The sequence below is a fragment of the Arvicanthis niloticus genome, chromosome 23 (genome assembly GCF_011762505.2).
Source record: "Arvicanthis niloticus isolate mArvNil1 chromosome 23, mArvNil1.pat.X, whole genome shotgun sequence".
Classification (NCBI taxonomy): domain Eukaryota; kingdom Metazoa; phylum Chordata; class Mammalia; order Rodentia; family Muridae; genus Arvicanthis; species Arvicanthis niloticus.
Genome location: NC_133430.1, coordinates 8,453,274 through 8,476,613, shown reverse-complemented (window position 1 = coordinate 8,476,613; position 23,340 = coordinate 8,453,274). Strand labels below are relative to the sequence as shown.

Genomic DNA, 23,340 nt, shown 5'->3' with positions numbered 1-23,340 from the left:
CACTATGTCTCCATATTTGCTCCCATGAGTATTTTGTTACTCCTTCTAAGAAGGACCATTCTCAACAATAATCACCATCCCTTACCTCAAGCTGTACTACAGAGCAATAGTGATAAAAAAACAAACAAAAAAAACCAACAAAAAAAAAAACCCTGCATGCTATAGATACAAAGACAGGCAGGAAGATCAATGGAATAGAATTGAAGACCCAGAAAAGAACCCACACACCTATGGTCACTTGATCTTTGACAAAGGAGCTAAAACTGTCCAGTGAAAAAAGGACAGCATTTTCAACAAATGGTGCTGGTTCAACTGGAGGTCAGCATGTAGAAGAATGCAAATTGATTTATTCTTATCTCCTTGTACAAAGCTCAAGTCCAAGTAGATAAATGACATTCACATAAAACCAGATACACTGAAACTAATAGAAGAGAAGGTGGGGAAGACCCTTGAATACCTAGGCACAGGGGAAAAGTTCCTGAACAGAACACCAATGGCTTATGCTCTAAGATCAAGAATAGACAAATGGAACCTCATAAAATTGCAAAGCTTCTGTAAGGCAAAGGACACTGTCAATAGGACAAAACAGCAACCAACAGATTGGGAAAAGATCATTACCAATCCTACATCCGATAGAGGGCCAATATCCAAAATATACAAAGAACTCAAGAAATTAGACTCCAGACAACCAAATAACCCTATTAAAAATGGGGTACAGAGCTAAACAAAGAATTCTCAACTGAGGAAACTCGAATCGGTGAGAAGCACCTAAAGAAATGTTCAGCATCCTTAGTCATTAGGGAAATGCAAATCAAAACAACCCTGAGATTCCACCTCACACCAGTCAGAATGGCTAAGATCAAAAACTCAGGTGATAGTAGATGCTGATGAGGATGTGGAGAAAGAGGAACACTCCTCCATTGTTGGTGGGATTGCAAGATGGTACAACCACTCTGGAAATCAGTCTGGCGGTTCCTCAGAAAATTAGACATAGCATTACCTGAGGACCCAGCTATATCACTCCTGGGCATATACCCAGAAGATGCTCCAACATATAACAAGGACATATGCTCCACTATGTTCATAGCAGCCTTATTTATAATAGCCAGAAGCTGGAAAGAATCCAGATGTCCTTCAACAGAGGAATGGATACAGAAAATGTGGTACATTTACACAATGGAGTATTACTCAGCTATTAAAAACAATGAATTCATGAAATTCTTAGGCAAATGCATGGAACTAGAAAATATCATCCTGAGTGAGGTAACTCAATCACAAAAGAACACACACGGTATGCACTCACTGATAAGTGGATATTAGCACAAAAGCTCACAATACCTAAGATACAACTCACAGACCACATGAAGCTCATGAAGAAGGAAGACCAAAGTGTGGGTGCTTCTTCCCGTTTTTTTTTCTTTTTTTATGTTTTTAGCCATAGCTCAGACTAGGGGTTCACAAACCTTGGTGTCTGTCATTATGAGGTGGGGGAGCCTTAAAAAATGTGCTGAGTCACAAGACCAGCCCACTGACATTCTTTAGTAAACTTGATTCTCTGAAGAGATTCTAAATGCTTGTTGTTTGTTTGTTTTAAATGTGTATTGGGACCTGTGTGATCAAAACTATAGTCACAAGGCTGTCCCCTGTTCTGAGAAGAGCCACAAGAGGCCAATGCTCAGGCGCTGCTTTAATAGAAGCAGGTGACAGGAGTCATGGACAGCAGGTGGCAATTTAGAACACCTCGACATCTTCCGTGTGTGTGTGTGTGTGTGTGTGTGTGTGTGTGTGTGTGTGTATGCGTGTGTGTACATGCATGTGTGTATGTGTGTATGCATGTGTGTGTGAGTGCATGTATGCCTGTGTGTGCATGCGTGTGTACATGGGTGTGTGTATGCGTGTGTGCATGGGCATGTGTGTGCATGTGTGTGCATGTGTGTGTGTGTGTGTGTGTGTGTGTGTGTGTGTATGTGTGTTGAGGGTGAGGCACACCACAGGAGTGCTTGGCTTCAGCTTGGCCACCTGCAGATCACAGAAGCATCCCTGCTTAGCTTTCAAGGGTGAGAGGAGGGAACAGAAGCTGGAATGAAGACTCTGCCCCCTCCAAAAGCCAACGCTAGCGCTAGCTAGCTGCCTTGAAGGAACTTGGTGACCTTTGGAGTAGAGCCCCTGAGGAGAAGCTGTCAGCAGCAGCAGCCAGGGCCCTGCAGCAAGCCGGCTGAGAGGAAGAACGCCTCCCACGTTAGCCCTCCATACCTGCTTTGTAGGAGTGTGTCTTAGCTAGGGTTTCTATTGCCTCAACGAAACACCACGGCCAAAAAGCAAGTTGAGGAGGAAAGGGTTTATTCAGCTTACACTTCCATATCGCTGTTCATCACAAAAGAAGTCAGGACAGGAACTCAAAGCAGGAACCTGGAGGCAGAGCTGATGCAGAGGCCATGGAGAGGTGCTGCTTACTGGCTTACTCACCCTGCTTTCTTATAGAACCCAGGGCCACCAGTCCAGGGATGGCACCACCTGCCATGGGCTGGGCCCACCCCATCAATCACTAATTGAGAAAATACCCTATAGCTGGATTTTACAAAGGCATTTTCTCAAGGGGTTGTTCTCTCCTTTCAGATGACTCTAGCTTGTGTTAAACTGACATAAAACCACTGGCACAGAGCCAGATGCTGGGAGTATCCACAGGCCTCAACAGCATGGTGGTTTGTCCTTGATGTCTGCACAGCAGAAATTGGACTTTGCATCCAGGAGACAAAGGGCCAAATTCCAGAGTCACTGGACCTCTCTCAAGAGGCTCTAATCACCGGGCGGTGGTGGCGCATGCCTTTAATCCCAGCACTTGGGAGGCAGAGACAGGCGGATTTCTGAGTTCGAGGCCAGCCTGGTCTACAGAGTGAGTTCCAGGACAGCCAGGACTACACAGAGAAACCCTGTTTTGAAAAACCAAAAAAAAAAAAAAAAAAAAAAAAAAAAAAAAAAAAAAAAAAAAAAAAGCTCTAATCTTAGCCTACAGCACAACTGTGTTTTAGTTTCCCACCAGGGGTGCCCCAAACTTAATAGCATTAGGCCCTGCAGACAATAGTTTCACTCCTAAGGTGGTCAGGATCCCTTACCACAGCAGGACACTAGTTACCATGTGGCTGAGTTGTCTCAGGGAATAACAGGTCACCCACGAAAGCACCCAGGTCTCTGCACCCTGCCTGGTTTCTGGAGATCTGCTGTAACACTGGGGACCCTGTCGCTGAATGTCTCACTAAAGCCCTGACTTCCGATAAAATCATCAGAGAAACTGGTAGGTTTGTTATCGCAGCGTTCCTCCCAGGTAAACAAAACTAATAATATCTGCTTAATTAACGAGCGCCAAATTGCCTGTGAGACCTCACCTCCAAGGATTTCTAAGCAGCCTACACCCACTCAGAGAGTGGGTGCCAATAACCAGAAGATGTAACTGGGCATCTAAGATGCAGTTGCTACAGGTGCACACAGAAGCCATGTGCTCATGGCTTCTTCAGTCAGTTCATACCTCACCAGCGCCATTTATCCTCTATGCCAGCTCCTTTTGGCTGCTTTGTGAGCCACCCCCAAAACGAAGTAGCTTGAAATGGCAAGTCACCATCTCCAGTACAGTTAGTCAGTGTCTCAGGGTCATCACCCACCCAGCTGTCCTGGTGCTGTCTGTAACTGGAGACTATGGCTGGGGTGTTGGCCTAGAACCCACTCATGGCCTGCACTACCTCCTAAGGGCGGGGCTAGGCTGTAAACGCTCCTGGGGGCGGGGCTAGGCTGTAAACGCTCCTGGGGGCGAGGCTAGGCTGAAAACCCAGATTGAGAATGATGGAAGCTCTTCCCCATTTTGTGTGCAGCTCAGTGCCAGTGAAGTTTCTAGTCCCCGTCCCTGGGCCTGTCCAGGTCAGGAGAGAGGAGCAGACGCCTCACCTCTTGACACAGTGAAAGAGCTAGAGCTCTATCCCATCCACTGTGTAGCTTTTTTTGGCTCCGAAGACTGAGCAGGCATGAGCCCACGCCTCTGCCCAGGAAGGCACTCCCAGACACTAGGCTTATTTCTGCCCTTCTCTCTTTCCACAGGGGAACAGACGGAGGCTGAGATCCGCAGCCTTGGGCTGCAGGGAAGGAGGATCAGTGGAGATGTATGTGGTCTTAGAAGGAGCAAGGCTCAGTGGTGCTAAGACTGGGCTATACGGTCAGGCTCCCAGAGGAAGCACAGTGAGCTCCTTTGTTACAGGTTTTCCTTTAGCAGCTGGGCCTGGTTTGGAGGCACTGGATTCATTTGTATCCTCAGCACTGAAGGGCAGCTTTGGGTCGGTTCTGAGCTGAGCCTGGACAGAGAGATGCATGTGATGCTGGTCGTATAGCTCAAGGGAGAGTACAAACCTCGGTGCAGGTGCTACAGGCAGAAACCGGTCTTCCCCCTGGACACAGCAGCAACTATGAAAGGAACTTCCTAATAGAAAAGCAACACGGTCAGGTTTTAAGTCAGCTGGGTGGCTCTGGCTGCTAAGGACAGTGCCACTGGAGGGAAATGGAGAGGCTATTTCCCACCATGCTAGAGCTGGAACCCAGGCCTGGTGCAGGCTAGACAAGCGCTGTACCCCTTGACTGCGTCTCTCGAAAGCACTGAACCTTGAGGAAAGTATGGTGGGCACTTGGAAAGTTTCAGATCCTGAGCCCAGGAAGCTCCCCCAGGGCACCAGAGTCAACGTTTAAAGGCCCTCGCCACCCACACTTGAAATGTAATTCTTTTGTGCTAGAAGACTAAGATGTATTTGGAAGGGCTTTGTTGTGTTTCTGTGATTCTTCAGCTGCAAAACCTGCCATCCAGCCTCTACTGCAATTTCGTGACAGTCACTGAGCATGCCAGAGGACTTACTCCTTGATATCATGTTGTGGAACCATGGTCCAGCTGGAACCCCAGGGTCCCAGGCTATGGACATCCCAGGCCTGCATCCCACCTCCACACATGATGTTCCTTCAACAGTCCAGTGAGCCAGCTCCGTGCTCTGCCACCCAGGAGCAAGGTCAGCCTAGAGCCTGAAGAAAGACTTGGGGTTTGGGATGGAGGAATTCCAGGGTCCTAGATCTGAGTCAGGTAGCAGGATGACCTCTGAGTAAGGTCCCAGATAAGCTGCTTTGCTGAAAGTGGTGGAGCGGAGTGGAACCCCGGCATAACCCCTGGCAACGTCAGGCTTAAGGACATAAAGTGAAAAAGACCATTTCAAAGGTACAGACTGCTTTACATTGTTGCTTTGAGCAGTTAATGTGATGGACCTGACACCAGCTCACTGTCTTCTGGTTCCTGACTGCTGCAAAGGCCCCTGAGACACTCACTCATCCTTGCCTGACGGATCTGGTGGTTTAGCTGGGACACCAGCAGGGACACTGCTTTCCTGGTGAGGGGTGGGAGCTAAAGGTTGAACCAGTGCCATGAGGGCTTTGCCAAATGCTGTCCAGAACATTTCTGCATCCAAACTGTCTGCCTTCCTGATCGGGCACAAGGCGTTCAGGAGAATATGTCATTTCCTTCTGCTCCTGGTCCCTGCTGTTAGGCAAAGGGAGAGGCAAGCTCTGAGCCACCCTAGCAGGAGTATTCTGGGCTGACTGCCAAGCTGGACAACAGAGACACACACTCCTGGCTGCCCTTCGGCTTGCCTTACCTTCCTAGATGGGTAGCCTATGATTCACCACCTCCCTGGCTATTATCACGTGTGAGATATCCTTTCTGCCTCCAATTTTCTCTCTTCTGGGAAACCTCTCGGCAGCCCAGATTCACGACTTTGAACTTTTCTGAGACTCCAGCTCCAGAGCTTTGGGACCGACCTATTTTCTTACTGGTCCCCTGCTGCATTCCGGATGCAATTCCATCCTTCAGACCCCCCCCCCTTTTAACTGTACAGCTCTTCTCTCTCAATCCCCACACAGTAAAGAATCTGACCTGAGATGTCTCAATCAGTAAAGCACCTACTGTGAGGAGCCAGGACCTAATTTTTTATCCCCAGTTAAAAACTGGACACCTTGGCACATGCCCGTAACCCCAGCACAGACTGGATGCAGGGAGAAGACAATCGGAGCAGCTGGTGAGCTCTGGCCTCAATGAGAGACCTTGTCAGAAAAGAACAAGATGAAAAGCAAACAAGAAAGGTACATGATGTCCATGTCTGGCCTCCATACACATATGCACACTCCAAGGTACGAGTGAGCATGCACAAAGCACCCATGCACAAAGCATGCATGCACAGACACAGTAGACACATGAAAAAACAAACAGACATACACATAGAACCGAACTGCAAAGAATTGCGTTAGAGAAAGAACCTGCCAGAAATCTCCATTTCTACAGACGTTCATCTAGAAGCATCTTCGAACCTCTCTCCTCCAGCAGCTACCTCTCCCACACTCGGCAGGTACCGCCTTCTCCCTACCCTCTCCCCTACCCACTCCTCACTGTCCTGCAATCCGGTGGCACTTGCTGCCTCTCGTGGATATAAAGAAGCCCCCTTTGTTGGGGTGGTTCTGATGCTAAGGTCCTGTTCCCCAGTTGGTTCATGATCAATCAATAAAGATGCTAGGGGCCAATTGCTGGAGAGAGAGAGAGAGAGAGAGAGAGAGAGAGAGAGAGAGAGAGAGAGAGAGAAGACTTCCGGAGGCAGGCTAAGAGATGCAAGGAAGGAAGGGAGATGTTGGAGGGAGTTGTAAGATCTTGGGTGGAGCAACCATAACTAAGCAGAGGGCAGAATAAGAGGTGTCAAACTAGGAGAACTGGAAAAGGCACACTAGCCGTAGGAGATTAAAAGTGTCCAGCAATTGAGTCAATAAGGCAGGCTGAAAATAAGTTAGTGTGTGTGTGTGTGTGTGTGTGTGTGTGTGTGTGTGTGTGTGTGTGTGTTTCATATGAGGATCTGAGGGAACCTGGCAGGGATGTTACAGTGGTTCTCCCAGAGCTTGAAGCAGGGCAGCAAAAACTATACACAATACCCCTTGGGACAAAGGGAATCATGGACTCCTTAAACAAAAGATTCATAGTGGGCTTGTCCTGGTCATGTGACTTTGAACCTGATCTTCTATCTCACAGCCTCCAGAAGGAAACACCCTGCCAAGTGAAGGAAGATCCCCACTTCAGAGCCCCTGGCACAAGGTAGCCTCCCCTGCTGTGGTACATACTGTTTGGCTTTTCCTGGGGAGACAAAGAAATACCTTTTACCCCAGATGGAGCCAATAACAACAGACCAAAGAACTCCCTGACCAAGCCAATCTCTATGAACAGTTGAGTTTATTGGGGTTACTTATGGGAACATGGGTGACTCTCAGGCAGTTGTATCACAATAGCATGGGTGATGACTCAGGAAAGATATGTCCTGGAGGTCATGGCATAACTTGCAGGCCACTTCACCACTGAAGAATCTACCCTCCCCAGCATGGATTTTTTATAGAACCTTGGGGTTTTGTGAGTCTCTACATTTCTTGGTCATGAGCCTTCCCTCCCCCCACCCCCAGGATTGTTTCAATACAAAGGAAAAAAAACGTCACATAACAGAACTAGACTGTTTTCATCCCAAATCCCAGTGCCTCAAATAGTGACTTCATTTGGGTAATGAGTCTTCTCGGTAATTAAGGTAGTGTGGTTGTGGGGGTCAGAGAAAGCTGTGTGGTTAATATTCTTGTACAAAGAATAGGCAGGAGATCTCGGAGGGGAGCTGATGAGAGCCACCTAGGGAGATGACCGTTATGAGCCCCAGAGAGGGGCTTGGCACTGACTTTGCCTCACAGCCTCCAGAAGGAGTCTGTCCACACCTGGCTCTTGGATACCAAGAGCCCACCTCCAAAGCCTGAGACAACCATAGCTTGTTGTTGAGACTCAGCTATGGCAGCCCAGGGACCAAATCCACACATCCTGCTACGTTCTCTAATGAGAAAGTCACATGGAGCACTGGCTGGAGGATCAGTGCTCTTGAGTCCTCTCTTGCATGAGTAGCCATTAAGAACTGACTGCATCTGCCCCATGCTTACATACTAGGCTAGATGCCCGAGCACTAACTTCTATGAACCCTCTCTTCTCCCCTTTACATGAGACACCAACCCACATCCATGCCAGTGGAATCCACTTTAGATAGTGGAAAATCAGTAAGCACACAGTAGGTTTGACAAAGGCCTAATGAATGGACTTTGTATGGGTTTATGATAGCCGCAAGTTTTTTCATGTACAAGTCTGTGCATGGGTGTGGGCAACAAATATTTTAGTTTTCAGAGATACCCTACCCCCCAAAACAAAACTAATTGTCGTTGGGGTCCAAAATAGCTCCTTATATTTCCCACTGTGAAGGGCTGCCCCTGGTCTGTAGGGCACAGAACCGTGAGCCCTGGTGGTGGTTCTCGTCAGTTTTCACAGGCTTGGCCCACCTTCCGTGGGTGCAGATCATGGCTCTGAAATACAGTTTGAGGTGAGGTAAAACTTCCTGAGCGTAGCCAGCTGCATGTAAAAGACATCTCTTAAGGATTAACCTGCAGATTAGCAATAAGTGTGTCACATCATTCCAAACTGGACTTTTGGAAGCCCTCTGTTGTGAGGCAGAGAGGTGAGGGAGGGGAAGGGAGAGAAAAGGAAGGGAGGAAGGATGGAAAGAGAAGGGGGGAGGAGGAAAAGGAAGGAGGGGAAGGGAGAGGAGGGAGGCTGAGAGGGAGAGAAACACACCATGCTGAGGTAAAATTAGTCTCAACAGTGTGTGTGGACAGTGTGCTGCTCCTCAGAAGGAGGGCATATGCTCCCTTTTATCTTCACACCGCTTCCATTCTTGAAGGGCTGAAGAAACTGGGATGAATTACTGGTTGAAGAAGCATCCTGACCTTTGAGAGATGAGGCGGGGCATGCTTCTAGGTTCCAGGGAGACACAGAATACACTTGCTAAGTAACCTGTATCTTATGGGAGTGTAGGAAGGAGCGGCCCTGTACATGTAAGGTGCAGTCCTGACCTTCCTGTCACACCATCATCTAACGAGAGACCACAGCAGACACACACCATGATAGGCTAGGTCAAGCTAGAGGTCCCCACAAGGGTAAGAGATTGATAGGGGACTGAGACTCATCTAGAGCCACCTACAGCCACCTGTAAAGAAGTTGCTTAAGAAGCTTATTTGATACCCAAGAAGTTAACTTGGTGTCTTAGTTAGGGTTTACTGCTGTGAACAGACACCATGACCAAGGCAACTCTCATAAGGACAACATTTAATTGGGGCCGGCTTACAGGTTCAGAGGGTCAGTCCATTATCATCAAAGCAGGAACATGGCAGCGTCCAGGCAGGCATGGTGCAGGCAGAGCTGCGAGGTCTGCATCTTCATCTGAAGGCTGCTGGCAGACACTGGCTTCCTGGTAGCTAGGGTGAAGGGCTTATAGACCACACCCACAGTGACACACCTATTCCAACAGGGCCACACCTTCTAATAGTGCCACTCCCTGGGCTGAGCAGATACAAACCATCACACTTAGGTACCAGGATTATATCCGCAGGATACTGTGCCCAGCCCCTGACTTCTTCTTGGTGACCTCTGAGAGCCTGCCCTTAGTGTTTCTTCTTGTACCTTTCCATCACTGACTGCCTTGGGAACTGATGAGGATTCTGAGCCCCAAGGTGATTAAGTAAACAAGACCCAGCTAGTGCTTTAGTCAAAACAGGAGTGGGTAGGACTGGGGAGATTGCTCAGTGGTTAGAGCACTTGCCACACAGGTGCAAGGGCCAGATTCAGACCCCCAAGACCACATAATTGCTGGGTGAGCAAGGCAGCTAGCTGCCTGTATGTAGTTCCAGCTTTGGAAAACAGAGACGGGATCCCTGTAACCCCCTCTGACTAGCAAGACTAGCCAAACTGCGGAGTTCTGAGTTCAACTGAAAGGCCCTAAGTCACTGAGTAAGATAGAAGAGCAATGTGGGTGATTTCTGATATCAGCCTTGCACCTCTGCATGCAGGGGTGCACACATGCACACACAAGTGCAAACATACACACACTGAAGATACGACAAGGAATGGATGGGTAGGTGAAAGAGGCTCTAGTGTCAACAGCACTGAGGGACACTCCAAGGAGTCCGTGGTCACTTACCAGAGCTAGTGGAATGTCTGACGTCTTGTTCTTACCTAGAATTTTATTCAGATTAGCACGGTTCCACAAAAACTCAGCCCCAACGACGTCCATCCACCGTAACATTGGAAGAGAAAGTTATAATACCATGTGTTCCATGGTGAACATTCTCCTACGTGGAGACAATGGAAAGGCCCACTCAGTACCTCTCCCCTTACAGTTCGGATGCTGGAGCAGACTCAAGGCAATCTCTCTGTATGCTCCCCAGACCAGGAGTAACCTGGAAGGGAACCCTGTACCCCAGAGCAGGGGCTGCTCTCAGCCTTCCCAGGAGCAGTCGGGTTTCCACACAACATGGACAGTCAAGAGGACAGGAAGGTAGATGTGAAGCATGTTCAGACAGCTTCAAGTCCACCCCCAGGTGGAGAATTTCCTCCTAAATAAAGTCTGTGGCTAAGGTTCTGGCTTCCACACCACTGTTGTCTTGACATTTGGTGACCACAAGAGACATCAGGACAAGTTACATCACTTCCCTTTTGCCTGAATATAGATAGAGCAGGGTTTCTCCCCTGAAGTACTGCTAACTTTGGGGCTGGGAGGACACTTCCTGGTAGGGGCCATCGTGCAAACTGTGGGAAGTTGCGGGGTGACCCTGGTCTCTATCCATGAGAGAGTAACACCAACTCACCCACCTAGTTGTGACAACCCGAAATGTTTCCAGACATTGCCCAATGGACCCCAGAGGGCAAAGTTGCCCATCATAAGAACCATTCCTTTAAAGAGCTTGAGACTGAGTCTACACATAAACCAGAGCCTGCCGATTCCAAATGTGCCAGTTTGCCACACCCTCCCCACTGGCCCCAAATTACTCTCTACCCAGAGGCCCCTTGAGACACAGTTCCAGTCTTTTAGCCACACTTTAGGCCCTGAACAAGAACCTACAGGAAATGCCCTCCTGGGCTCTCTCTGGCTCAGGCTAGCTTAGGACCAAGGGATGCCCTGGGAAGGGAGAAGACGGGAAGGGAGGGCTATTGTAGCGCCATTTGCCCGGACTGCCCACCATACTTGATCCTGACTGCCCTACTTGCCAAGCCAGGCAGCCCTGACTGCCCAGCAGGCGGCACCTGTGACCGGCAGCGATGCACGCTTTACTCCGTTCCCCGGAGGCGTTTGACCCATGCAGAACCTGAATCCACAGACCCTTCATTAACTTATTCCCAATTAAACCCTCGTGACAGTGCCATCTGTTTCCTGCCTGTTAAAGCCAGTAACGGCAAACTTGGGATGAGCAGTGAAATCTTCCCTTCCCTGGAGGGAAGCCCTTGAACACACCACGGCTCTTTATCATGGCTTCCCACCCAGCAAGCTTTCTGCCGTCCGCACTTGAGTGGCACCCCACCTCTGCAGCCTTCTAATCTGGGGTGCTAATGCTCTTATGGTGTCCTTTCTCCACCTCGGGTTATTTCTGTCCACTTCATCTTCTCCGCTGGACTTAGGGATTTGGGATGAGACCAGGAAGGGATTGTATCTCACCCTACTTACCTGAAAAATTCTTTTGTTTCTCATTTTTTCATCAATATCTTTATTATGGTAGTTCTGGGAAGAGTCCCAGCTTTTTGGAGTCCCTGGGATTTATCCTTTTGGTTTTCAGAGTCTGTTCCCCAAGCTTGTACCTGCACCTCTGAGTGCTGTGAATCCCTGTCCATTCCAGACAACCCCTGGCCTGAGAGGGGCTGATAAAATGGAGAGAGGGAGGGAAGCCTATAGTTCCCTCGGCTGAAGAAGACAATTCCCAATAGGAGTAACCTGGGAAGCAGGGCAAACCCACACTGAAGGGGGCATTTTCAAAACCTCTTCTTCTCCGCTCAGTCTGACCGGGTTCTCTGGGTACCCTGGACTCTTACATGTTTAACTTTGAGGTTTTCCTTGGACTGCTGCGAGCTAAACAAGATCTCCCTCCATCCAATCACTGTCCACTTGTTGAACAGCAAATTTACTAAGCAGGTTTCGGTGCCAGCCACTGGCGTCAGCTCTCCTCACTGGTGGATAATGGATTCAATGTGCTCTCACTTAAATCCACCCCCAAACCCATAGGCAATTTTACAGTAGAGGGAGACCTACTGGAGACCTACTGAATCACCTGCCCACCACACTTGGGATCTGACTGCCCTAGCTGCCAAGCCAAGAAGCCTCCACTTCCCAGAAGGTAGCACCAGTAGTTATCAGTCATGCACACTTTCCTCCCTCGTTCCTGCCTGACCCTGGCAGGCCTGTATCCACAGTCTCTCTAACTTATTACCAATTAAACCCTTGTTTAAGTAGATATAAATCCAATTAAAAATTATCGTAAGTAGTTTCAGTGGAAACAAGGTGAGCTGATCTGGTTTGTCCTTAAAGGAAGTTATTGTCCAATCTAGACAACCCCTGGCTAGGGTTGGGAGGCTAGATGCCTGGGAGGAACTGATAATATAAAGGGAGGGAAGCCTATAGTTCCCTCACAGGCTGGAGAAAACAATTCCTAATAGGAGTAGCCTGGAAACCAGGGCAAACCCGCACTGAAGGTGGCATCCATTTCTTCCAAAGCTCCGCACTAGGAAACCGAATGCCTAAGTCCGAACCACCATCCCTCTGGATGCTCAGCCCAAAACTCAAAACACAAAAGGTTGACTCAGCATTCAGAGGACCTAGCTATGAATGGTGGGCAGGATAGAAGCCAAGCCTGCCAGCTGGTGGTCTTGGAACTAAAAATGTACTGGGGCAATGAACCCCACACTGTAGTGTGTCGGGCTATACATCTTTACAGCTGCCCCAGAAGTCTAGGAAGTGGGACAAATGGTGTGTGTCACGGGCATCTGAGAGGGGGCAATGGGAAGGGCTGACTCTAGCAGCTGAATTTAGGTGAGGGCATCTTCTTTAATGCCCAGCATGAGACAGAGTCTGTGCCAGTCTGTAGCTGGCAGGTCCTCTTGGAGCCTTGCTGAACCTCTAATGAGGCATCAGGGGTATCCTCTGCTTTGTCACTTCAGAGTTGGGCATGGAGTGTATAAAGCCTTCTTGAAAAAGTATCTCCAGAAGGGCCAGGGCCTGAAGAAAAAGTGTTTGTATGATATGAATGGTAATTTTATGAACTGGAAGCCTAGGCCATCCTGGAAGAGGTATCCCTCAGACAGGGGTGTACACACACACACACACACACACACACACACACACACACACACACACGAGACACCTTGCTCACCAAGGAAAATTTTATGCAGTACTACGTGTCATGGATGTCCAGCAAACGTCTGTCAAATGGATCAAGGCTGTGAGACCCAGGCCATGCACCATGATACCAGGATGTGGGCAGCATCAGCTTGTTTCCTTGAGCCTAGATTCCTTTTCGTTCCATGGCCCGAACACAATAGCTTCAGATCTACTCTTTTCTAATTTAAATTTGTACTATGCTTACTAAATTGATAGCATTTATTTTTAAAATATCAAATTACCTGGGAGCATTGTTTTTTTTTTTTTTTTTTTTTTTTTTTTAACTATTGGTTTCAGGGCAAGTATCAATCCACTTAAGATTCTGTAAAATATACATTCTTCATACCCATTCTGTAAAAATATCCATTTCAGCCTGTCATGCTTACCTGCAGATTAGTTTTATTTAGGTGAACATTCAGATACCAGCAGACAAAAGTTACTCTCAGAACCTCCTAGGGCACCTCTCGATTTCAATTTTTTTTCCCCCACAGAGCTTGCTTGGGTGAAAACAACCGAGAATGCTTTGCTTGGCATTTTCAAGAGTTAAAACAACAAACAAACAAAAAGCAAGGGTTAAAATACATGGATTTTTTTTTCCAGTGCCTTGGCCTGGGATGATGTATGTAGCTGAAGGTTTGTCTAGTACGTTCAAAACTTATCGACGAAGGCAGTTCCTAAAGTCTCCTAAAGCACCTAAAGCACCTAAAGTCTCCCGCACTTGAAACAGTTCACTCCTACAGTCTTCTTTCCAAGTGCTCCCCCTCAATATAGGATGTCAGACACCGACAATCCAAAAAAAAAAAAAAAAAAAAAGGACTGTGTAAGTAGTGCATTAGAAGGCTGTCTTCCCTCATAAAGAGCTACCGAGAAGAGAATCAAATGATCCCTGGTCTTCATGCAGTTTTCTCACAGGCTTACAACCACTGGCAATTAAAGAATAACAATCTCAAAGATGCAGGGCTGCGCAGATGTCATGGGCGCGGGGGTTGGGGGTGAGTTGGAAGCCTGCACTGATGTGACTACACTTCTGGTGGGCCGGATCGATGGGTGGGGCGTCCAGGTAGCCTCACGGGGTGCAGCTGTTGGGCTCCGCCTCAGTGGAACCAATCCCGAAGACGTAACGAGGGCGGTGCCTACGTTGGGAAAGCCCGTTGCCTTGCTCACAGGTCTTGAACTTGAGAAATCTGGGCCTGCGGGGCCACAGGTGAACTGGGCGGAGTCTACATTTAAGACCGCGGTGGGTGGAGCCTGCTCTGGGGAGAGTACCTTTGCTCGCATGGGCGGGGAAGAAAGGAGAGGCGTGGACTCTATAGGTGGAGCTGAAGCGAGTCCCGCCTCCAAGGCGTGCGGTGGGCGGGGCGTACCCCGGGGCCGGCAGCATTGCCTTCGTGGGCGGGGCCTAATGGCCCAAGGAAACCGCCGATCGCGCGGTCCCGGGTCTCCTCGGCTCTGCACGAACGTCGCTGCGACCAGGCTTATGGGACAGAGCTTTTCATGCCTGGACGGCTGCAGACTAGTTTTCATACACTTCACATGTGCATTTCCGTTCCTCACTGTCCCCTGCTGTCCACCCCGTCCAGGCCCAGCGACCGTGACTTTGTCACCTCCGTCGTATTCACAAGTCCCCCTCTCCCCAGTAGCTCCCTCCCTAGTGGCTTCACCAAAACCTTCAGACCCGGGCAACGCGGCCGCACACGAGCCGGTCCGCACCGAGGGGGTGGGGACAGGCCGCGCAGTGGGCGGGGCGACGCTGCGGAGCGTTAGGGCACGTGGGGCCGTATCGGCCAATGGCGTGGCATCGTTGAGGGCGGCGAGGCGGGGAGAGGGCAGCGTGGGGCCGGCGCGGGGCGGGGCCTGGGGCGGGGGCGGGGCCTGCCGGGAGAGGGGCGGAGAGACGCCGCCGCCGCTGCCGCCGCCGCCGCCGCCGCCGCGGCTGCCGCAGCCTCTGGGAGCCTGGAAAAGGGGAAGCGAGAGCGGACGAGCGACTCAGTCCCCGGGCGGCGGCTGCAGCGGCGGCGGCGGCGGCCGGGGCGGCGCGACGGCCGGGCCGGGGGCGCTTCTGCTGCTGCAGCGGCAGTGGCGGCGGGCGGCGGCAGGGGCGGCGGCGGCGGCGGCCCGCACCAGCCATGCCGAATAAAAACAAGAAGGAGAAAGTGAGTCGGGGCTCGGGGGGGCTCCAGGACCGGGTCGGGGGGTCCCCGCGTCGGCGGGTAGGGGAGGGGCGGCAGGTCGTCCAGGCTCGCGGGCGGGCCCAGGGCGCTGGCAGGATTGCATGGAGCTGGGGAGGCCGCCCAGGCTCTGAGGTGGCGCTAAGGTGCCACGGTCGCTCTGGGTGGCGGCCGATGCTCCGTGCAGTGGTGCTCTGCGTGGCGGGGGCTGGGGTGCTGGAGCGTTCCGGACTCGCCCAGAAACCCTCCCTTGTGAGGTTTAAGAGTGGGAGGGGAGAAAGGGATGGGCCGAGAGCACTGGGTTTATCTGTCCCTACCTGGAGTTTTCACCCCCACCCCCCGATCACAGACATGAAGAGAAACGGAATTTGAAGGCTCCTGGTACTGTGAATATACTCAATATGATGTAGTTTGCCACTGGCATATTAAAGCCATCAGAAGCTTTCAGTGATATGTATCAATTTAGAAACTGCATTTGAACTGATGCTTAGCGTCCAAATATTGAGAACACTAATTTTTTGTTGTTGTTGTTGTTGTTTGTTTCTGTTTTTTGTTTTGCTTTGTGGTGATTCCCAGGAACCACCAAAACCGGTGAAAAGTGGAAAAGGTTCAAAAGAAGGACAAGATACAGCAGAAGCAGAGGTAACCGCTGTACTTTCATTGTTAGTCTTATTCGGTTTTTAATCTAGGGTCTAACACAGAGGGTATACAAACTGAAGTCTCCTAAAGTGTGTTTCTGTGTAAGACTTTCTGAAGTCTTTTCATATGAGTTACTTCTCCCCCCCCCCACACACTTTTATTAAAGTGTGCACAGTGAAGCTGACATTTTAAAAACAGTTTTGTGGCTTCTAACATAACTCAAGCCCTCCCAGTGAACTGGTCTTAGATCGAGTGTCTAGCTTTAGGGTCTGCCCCTCATTCCTTTTCTGTGTCTCAGGTGGCTGGCTCTCTCAGTGACTCTTCCATGGTTCTTGCTTTCCTTGCTGCAGCCTCTTGACCTGGTGTCCTGGGCAAGCTTCTCTCTTCTGCTGATGTCTGGTGCTTTTCAACTCAGAAGTGTGGATGTGTTTTGATAGCTCTAATTTGGGTACTTTTTTATAGTCTTCTATTTCCTTTCCCTTCAGCTCCCCCATCCTCACTGGTGAGTTCTGACTTTTCTTGCTTCCTGGCTTCGGCTTATTTCAAGAATATCTGGAATAACCTCTTGGGTCATTCGGTGGAATCCGTGATCCATAATCGAGTTGTGCCCTTGGGGGATTGGCAGGGCAGCCACTTTTGGTTTTGTGGTTTTGTTTTTTTGGCTTTTTTTTTTTTTTTTTTTTTAACTCATTGTCTTGGAACTAGAGTGCCTGAGCCTGGAGGCTCCGGTTTTAATTTAAGGGCGCCTAGAAGCTGCTCCTAAGTCTGCCCCCTCCAGAGCTGGATCTTTGAGATCTTACTACCACAGACATTTTTAATTTGTGGATGTTAGGCTTCCTCTTCCTGAAACCCCATTAGAGTGAGATAAATTCTGCCTGGAGAAAGGCAGCTAACCGTCAGTAATCTGCAGGGGTTATTTTAGCTCCAGGTTGTCTTTTCCCCCTCGTTTGGTGTGTTCTGAGCCTCCCTCCTCTGCAGCAGGTGGTTCATCCCAGCAAATCTGTTCCCCTCCCTAGAGCCGAAAGCAGAAATCCAAAAGGTTCCTGAAATACCAGTAGATAGGATTGTGTATGCTGGTCTTTGCCTGCCCTTTCTGTACAGCAGATCATGGCGGCCTTCCTGTGGCATGCTTGTGTCTGACTGCCTTCCACAGCTAGCCCTTCAGCAGGGTTTACACGACCTGCAGCTGCTTCGCAGGGGTATACACTGTGTGCTTTGTTGTCTCGTTACTAGTTACTAGGACTGCTAAAACTTCTTACTGTTCCCCAAAGCTTCCTCGCTCAAACATACCTGTGTCCCATTGTTGTTGGAGGTCACAGAGAAATATCAATATGTCTGTTCATTTCTCCCTAGTTTAGCAAAAGAGCCTTGCTATCAGGATAGGATATAGTATTGGGTTTGAACCAAACCAAACCAAACCATCCCCGTTGAAAGATGTCCATACCACTGCTGTGTAGAGTGTCTGAAGTAGGTGGGAATTTTACTGTCATCTGTGTAGGGCTCTGGAGTGTGGCCTGTAGTGTCCAGTGTGATGCCCCAGTTGTCTTTTTGTATTTTTTCTAGTGCTACTGTCTAAGAGCTGGAGTCACAGAGCTTTGAAATGACCACTGAAAAACACTGAGATGTTGGGCACTTCACCCCTTTCTCAGAAGGATGCTCGAGGCAACATGGCATGCTAAGCTTGGCCCTTGACAGATATCACTGTTTAGATTATTCAATGGAATAGATGAAGGCACAGTAGTTCCTGTGACCTCTGAGTTACTCTTAATTTCTGATCACTGACTCTTCCCCGCTAGTCCCACCCACTTAGCAAGCATGATTGACTCAGAGAGTGCATTAAGTCATTACTGAACATGCTTCTCTCCTCCTGTTACTCTATTTTCACCTGAACAGTGTAAACGGGGTTGGTGTTCCCAGGGCTGCTCGTTGAGTTCGTCACGAGCAGCAGTTGCTCACACTGTCCCGTGAAGGCATCTCAGAGCCGAGACAGTTTGCACACTCCAACTTTACAGGCTGGAGAGGAGAACAGGGCAGGTGCACAGCCATGGATGAACTGCTGACAGGCTTGGGGTGTAATCCCAGTGAGATTCAAGAAGTTAGCCTATGATTTACTTAACACACCACTGTCCAGAGTCCACTGTCCACTCCACGCGCAGAGTCCTTACAGTGGACATTTGGCTGGCCTCACGAGAGACAAGGCATCAGGTGGTTTACATCGAAGAACACTTTTTGGCTAGCCCATGGGCTTTTTAAATAGGAAGGAAAAGTACTGGAGTGAAAGACAGCATGAAACACAGGAAGGCATTCCAGGCTGGGAGTGAGGGCAAACGAGGATTCCTGCCTGCCAGGAGTGACGCACTCACTGGCCTCGTGAAACGCGTTTCCACAACTTAGTGAGCTAAAGATGTTGGGGGCTGTTTTAACTGGTGGTACAGATGGGCCCTGCTTTTCCTAAGAAATTTTGCCCCGTAAGATGAACAGCACCACAGATCTGGTAGTGTAGTTACAGGTACTGTTCAAGGTTGTTACTGCTGCTGGGCAGTTCTGCCTTGTTCTAGAAGTTTCTTCAGTGACGTTAGTACATTTCTCTTTCATTTTCTTCTCTGTCAAATCGAGTATGTTAAAGTTCAACTTGTTACTTATTCCCATGTGTCCTGAAAATAAACATTTCTGTCCAGTGCCAGAGACAGGTTTGTTTTGTAGCGTGTCTTAGCTGACAGGCCACAGCCGACCCATGGGCCACTTGATGTTGGAAAACGTGGAGATGGACGGAGAGAACAAATTATCATTCGGGTACAGAGGAACATGACTAGGCACATTTTTATGAATATTTAAAACCTTAAATTCCACTGAGCTCTAGACATTTATTTTTCAGGGTCGGGCCATTGGATGGCTTTGCTGTATTGTTGTGTCTTTAAAATCTGTGTACTCTGTCCAAAGTTGAGATTTTTAAATGTGTTGATGATTTTTATAAAGTGATTTGTTTTGGGCACATTAAAGGTGGTTTGAGTCTTGTTTTCTGTCTGTGTGTTTCGTATGCTGGGCTCAGTTTTGTTTGAAAGTCGTTTCAGCATCTCTTATGTAACACCCAGTGCTTGGAAGGAAGCACAGCAGTCTTCCCTCAGACTTGGTCTCTCACGTTGACACTGTTCACCTGATGAATATTCTGTCCCTTTGTGTTTCATTGCCACTATCCACTGGCATCTCGGAGGAAGGGACAGCAAGGCTGAGGCTTGCCAGGGGTCACGTTAAGATGGGGGCAAAGTAATGTTTTTATGAAAGTTAAACTAAAATTTATAGAAGTTATTAATAACAGCTATTACATGTGAACAGATGTAAAATTTTTATGAAAATATCTTTCAAAATTAATTCGAGGCTTTCCGTTCACTGTAGAGCAGACATCTTTCTTGAATAAGTTGGAAGAAGACTGTGGGAGTGGTTTGTAGACAGCCACATGGTGACTTACCTGACATCCTCTGTGGAAGGGCCAAAGCCTCCATCCGAGTATTGGCTGCCTCTTCTTAGACCTTAGGCCCTTGCCCAGTGCTCAGGTGCATAGGAAGATGGTGCAGCCTCAGATGGGAGAGCTTGGGAGTGGTTGGGAAATGGCTGCCCTGGGATGGCTGCTTTTGGGCCGCAGAAGCACCTGGGTCTTCCGTAAGCTGCTTTTCCTCCGGCTCCCACTCATCCACATGTACGCTGGTAGGTGGGAGACCTGCTGCCTATGCTGGCCATATGGGGCCAGGGGCTTTGTTAGAGACTGTTCTGGGCTCTGTGTTTGTCCTTGCCCTTACCTTCTAAATGCCAGTAGCAGGCATTGCTGAGTGTCTCCAGAGGACAGACTCACCCCTGCTGAGCTCTGCACTGAAAAGACGCTCTACAGAGTGCACATTTGCCTCCAGAGTGCGTCTGGCGTTCTCTGCTGGGTGTGCTTCCATGTTGAACAGCAGTGCTCAGACAAAAGGGAAGGGCCCTTACACTTCTCAAAGGCATCGAGGACCCGAACAGATTTTATGTAGGTGGTTACAGCTCTCTTACCCATGTTTTTCATATTAGAAATTAAAACTGAAAAGTTTTAAGTATTCATCAATTCAGCTAATAATAGCAGTAATACTCATTACATATTAACAAAAATAGCATTTGTGTGAAAATACATTTTTAAAAAAATTCCCTGAAAAGAGAGGCATTGCTAGTGGGGCTGGAGAGATGGCTCAGCAGTTAAGAGCACTGACTGCTCTTCTAGAGGTGCTGAGTTCAATTCCCAGCAACCACATGGTGGTTCACAACCATCTGTAATGGGATCTGGTGTGTCTCTGAAGAGAGCAATAGTGTACTCATATACATTACATAGATAGATAGATAGATAGATAGATAGATAGATAGATAGACAGACAGACTGACTTACTTTTGAAAAAAGGGGGCCATTGCTTTAGGTTTTTCAGATTTCTTTAGCTGCTTGGCTCTACAGTCAGCCCTTTTTGATAGCACATGTATAACTCACAAACATCTTCACCACATGAGACTTAAAAGAACTCATTAGGTTACATCTAAGTTGCTATTAAGACAGTAACTGGATCTCTTGGAGCATCTGAAAGGTCTCTAGGTAGCAGCTCCAGACATACTTTAAGGGCAACTGTTTCAGAATACCCTTCTGAGGACTGCTGACAACCCAGGTTCAGCCCCTGGGACCCACGTGGTGGAAGAGAATTGACTCCTGCAAGTTGGCCTCTGACACACATGCACACAAGAATCTAAGACAATTTTTAAAAGAATACCCTTCCTGTCTTTCAATTCGATGGAAGCTTACACATTTTCTTGGCATCAACTGAAGTTAATTTATTGAAATTTAAGAATAGGTTTGATTATTTTTTAAATGATTTATATTTATTTATATGCATGAGTATTTATGTGTACTGTATGTGCCTAGTGCCCATAGAGGCCAGAAGAGGGTGGCCAGAACTGGAATTCCAGGTGGTTGTGAGTTGCCATGTGGGTGCTGGGAATAAATTCAAGGTCCTGTACCAGGATGGCAGGTGCTCTTGACTCAGAGCCGTCTGTCCAGGTCGGACCAAGGTCCCCTTTCTTAAGCCATACTGCTTTTGTTTTTTAAACTTGGGTAATAATTTGCTGAGCTTTGAGCCACCTTACTGTCCTGTGGCTCGCCTGCCTTGCTCCACGAGTCCTCTGAGGCCAGCTAGATTCATCTTTGCAGTCTCCACGTGTTAATTAGGCCCTACAGCGGAGAAATACTTGGTTGATGGATTTAAAAAGTGCTTAGAAGGTTGGGAATTTTGCCCAGCCCTGGAGTGTGTACCTAGGGAGTGCAAAGGCCTTGTGATCAGTCCTCCACACTTAGTAAATAGTGCCAGAGCAAGGAGAGCTTCAGATCAGGCTGCTTACCCTTCCATCGTTGTAAGTTATAAATAAGCTTTAATTGTTATTTGTTTTATTATTTTTGATCCTGAAAGGAATTTCAGTGCAGAGTTTTCATTCAATATTATTGATTTTTAGTAAATGATGTCATACTAGCTCAGATGATATGACAGTTAGGACTTTTCTTTTTGTTTATATCTGAGACAGGGTCTTGCCATGTAGCCTAGGCTAGCCTCTTACCTCAGCTTCTCTAGTGTTGAGATTATAGTCATGTGCCACCACACCTGGGACATAGGACTTCCTCTGCTGTTTTATGGAAGTTCTAAGCAATAGAAAATTTTTAGTTGAAAAAAGAATAAATATCTCACAGATCTTACTAAAAAAAGGTCAATGGTAAATGTATCTATCTAGTCTGTTTTTATTTAAAGCATTTCAGAATGGAATTTTCCCACTGAAATGTGTTTCTTGTTCCTAATTACATTCATTTGGGGACTGCTTCTTGGTAGAATATATTTTTACTGTATTTTTCAAGGTAGTACACTTCATAGGTAATAAATGTGTAGATGATAAGGTGGGTGGGTGGATGGATGGATGGATGGGTTTCTGGCCTGGGCATCTTTGGCCCCGTGTGAGTGAGTGTGGTGCTGAGGTTGGGTAGGATAAAAAGACTAATGCAGTCCTGACCTGTTTAGAACTTAAGCATTGTCTCTGAGGTGTTACGTATGCTCCTGTTGCCTGTGGCTGCTGCTTTGGGTAAGGACACCAGGTGCTTTTAGCACCTAAGTGAACAGGACCAGGTCTGTGAGGCAGATAGGGGAAAGGAGAGGGAAGTAACCAAAACACAGAGGCACTGAAAGCTGCAGGGGAGCACAGGCTTGTGGTCAGCCACAGGACAGAGCAGAAGTTTGCCCGTCCTTGTAAAAGAGCTAGCTGGTCACCATGGTCACCAACTAACTGCCCAGCCGCAGGCATGGGTCACAGGATGTCTTCTTGAGGCACAAGACAACTCCCCTGAAGTGCAGTGACGGTAGGAGTATATAGTGTTTCCCAGACAGTGGGGGTACCCGGGCCAGGCTGAGCAGCATTGTCTGTCCCCCTACTTTTCTAGCTGGGAGCAGTACTTACTTAGCAGGTTGGAGAGCAGCCTCTCCTGAGAAGCACTCCTTCCCAGTCCACAGCATCCGAGTTTCTCCACCTGGGGGAGTCAGAGAACAAGCCTAGAATTTAAACTCCAGGGAGAGAATAAATGCCTTCACTCAGGATACACAGAACTGTCCTTTATCTTTTTGTTGAGAAACCTGACGTTGATAGATGAGTTCCCCATAGGGTACAGCCTACAGGCGTTAGTGTAGCAACAAATGTTGATTTTGTCCAGGGAGGAGCTCAGGGAGGAGCTCAGAAGTTGGCCACATCAAGTGATTTCATTTCAACCTAAAGTAATGAAACTTAAACTTAAAGTCAGCCTCCGTGGGCTAGTCGCATCTCAAGTGCGCAGTCGCCCCGTGTGGCTGGTAGCTACCAGATGTAGGGTATATACAGTGTCTGGAAGAGTCTCGGGAGGGAGGCTGGCACTCGGCAGGCAGAGGGTCACACGTCCACTTCTAACGAGTGAACACCTGTGACTTAGCTTCATTAGCCCTCTTTAATAACACAAACTATCAAACTTCAGATGGAAAATTTAAACGAAAGGAAGAGGCAGATGGGCAGGAGGAGAGACGAGCTAAACCTAGAGAAAGGAAGACCCAAGGGAGAGCACCTGGTGAGGTGGGAAGGCGCCACGTTTACGTCTTGGTTCATGACAGGCCTCCTCCAGTTCTGCACATGAGGAG

General features: G+C 48.5%; 1 protein-coding gene across 3 annotated transcripts in view; it reads left to right on the top strand.

Moving 5' to 3' along the window:
- The first annotated feature begins 15,248 nt into the window (after positions 1-15,248).
- The window catches only part of Ppp2r5c (protein phosphatase 2 regulatory subunit B'gamma), a 131,378-nt gene continuing 123,286 nt past the window's right edge, over positions 15,249-23,340 (top strand). Inside the window, exons 1-2 of one of the 3 annotated variants that reach the window (XM_076921161.1) lie at positions 15,249-15,484; positions 16,076-16,141. In XM_076921161.1, coding sequence (XP_076777276.1) covers positions 15,458-15,484; positions 16,076-16,141 — 93 coding nt within the window. In that variant the 5' untranslated portion in view covers positions 15,249-15,457. The remainder of the gene's footprint in view (positions 15,485-16,075; positions 16,142-23,340) is intronic. The other 2 variants (XM_076921162.1, XM_076921163.1) reach the window with 2 other exon arrangements.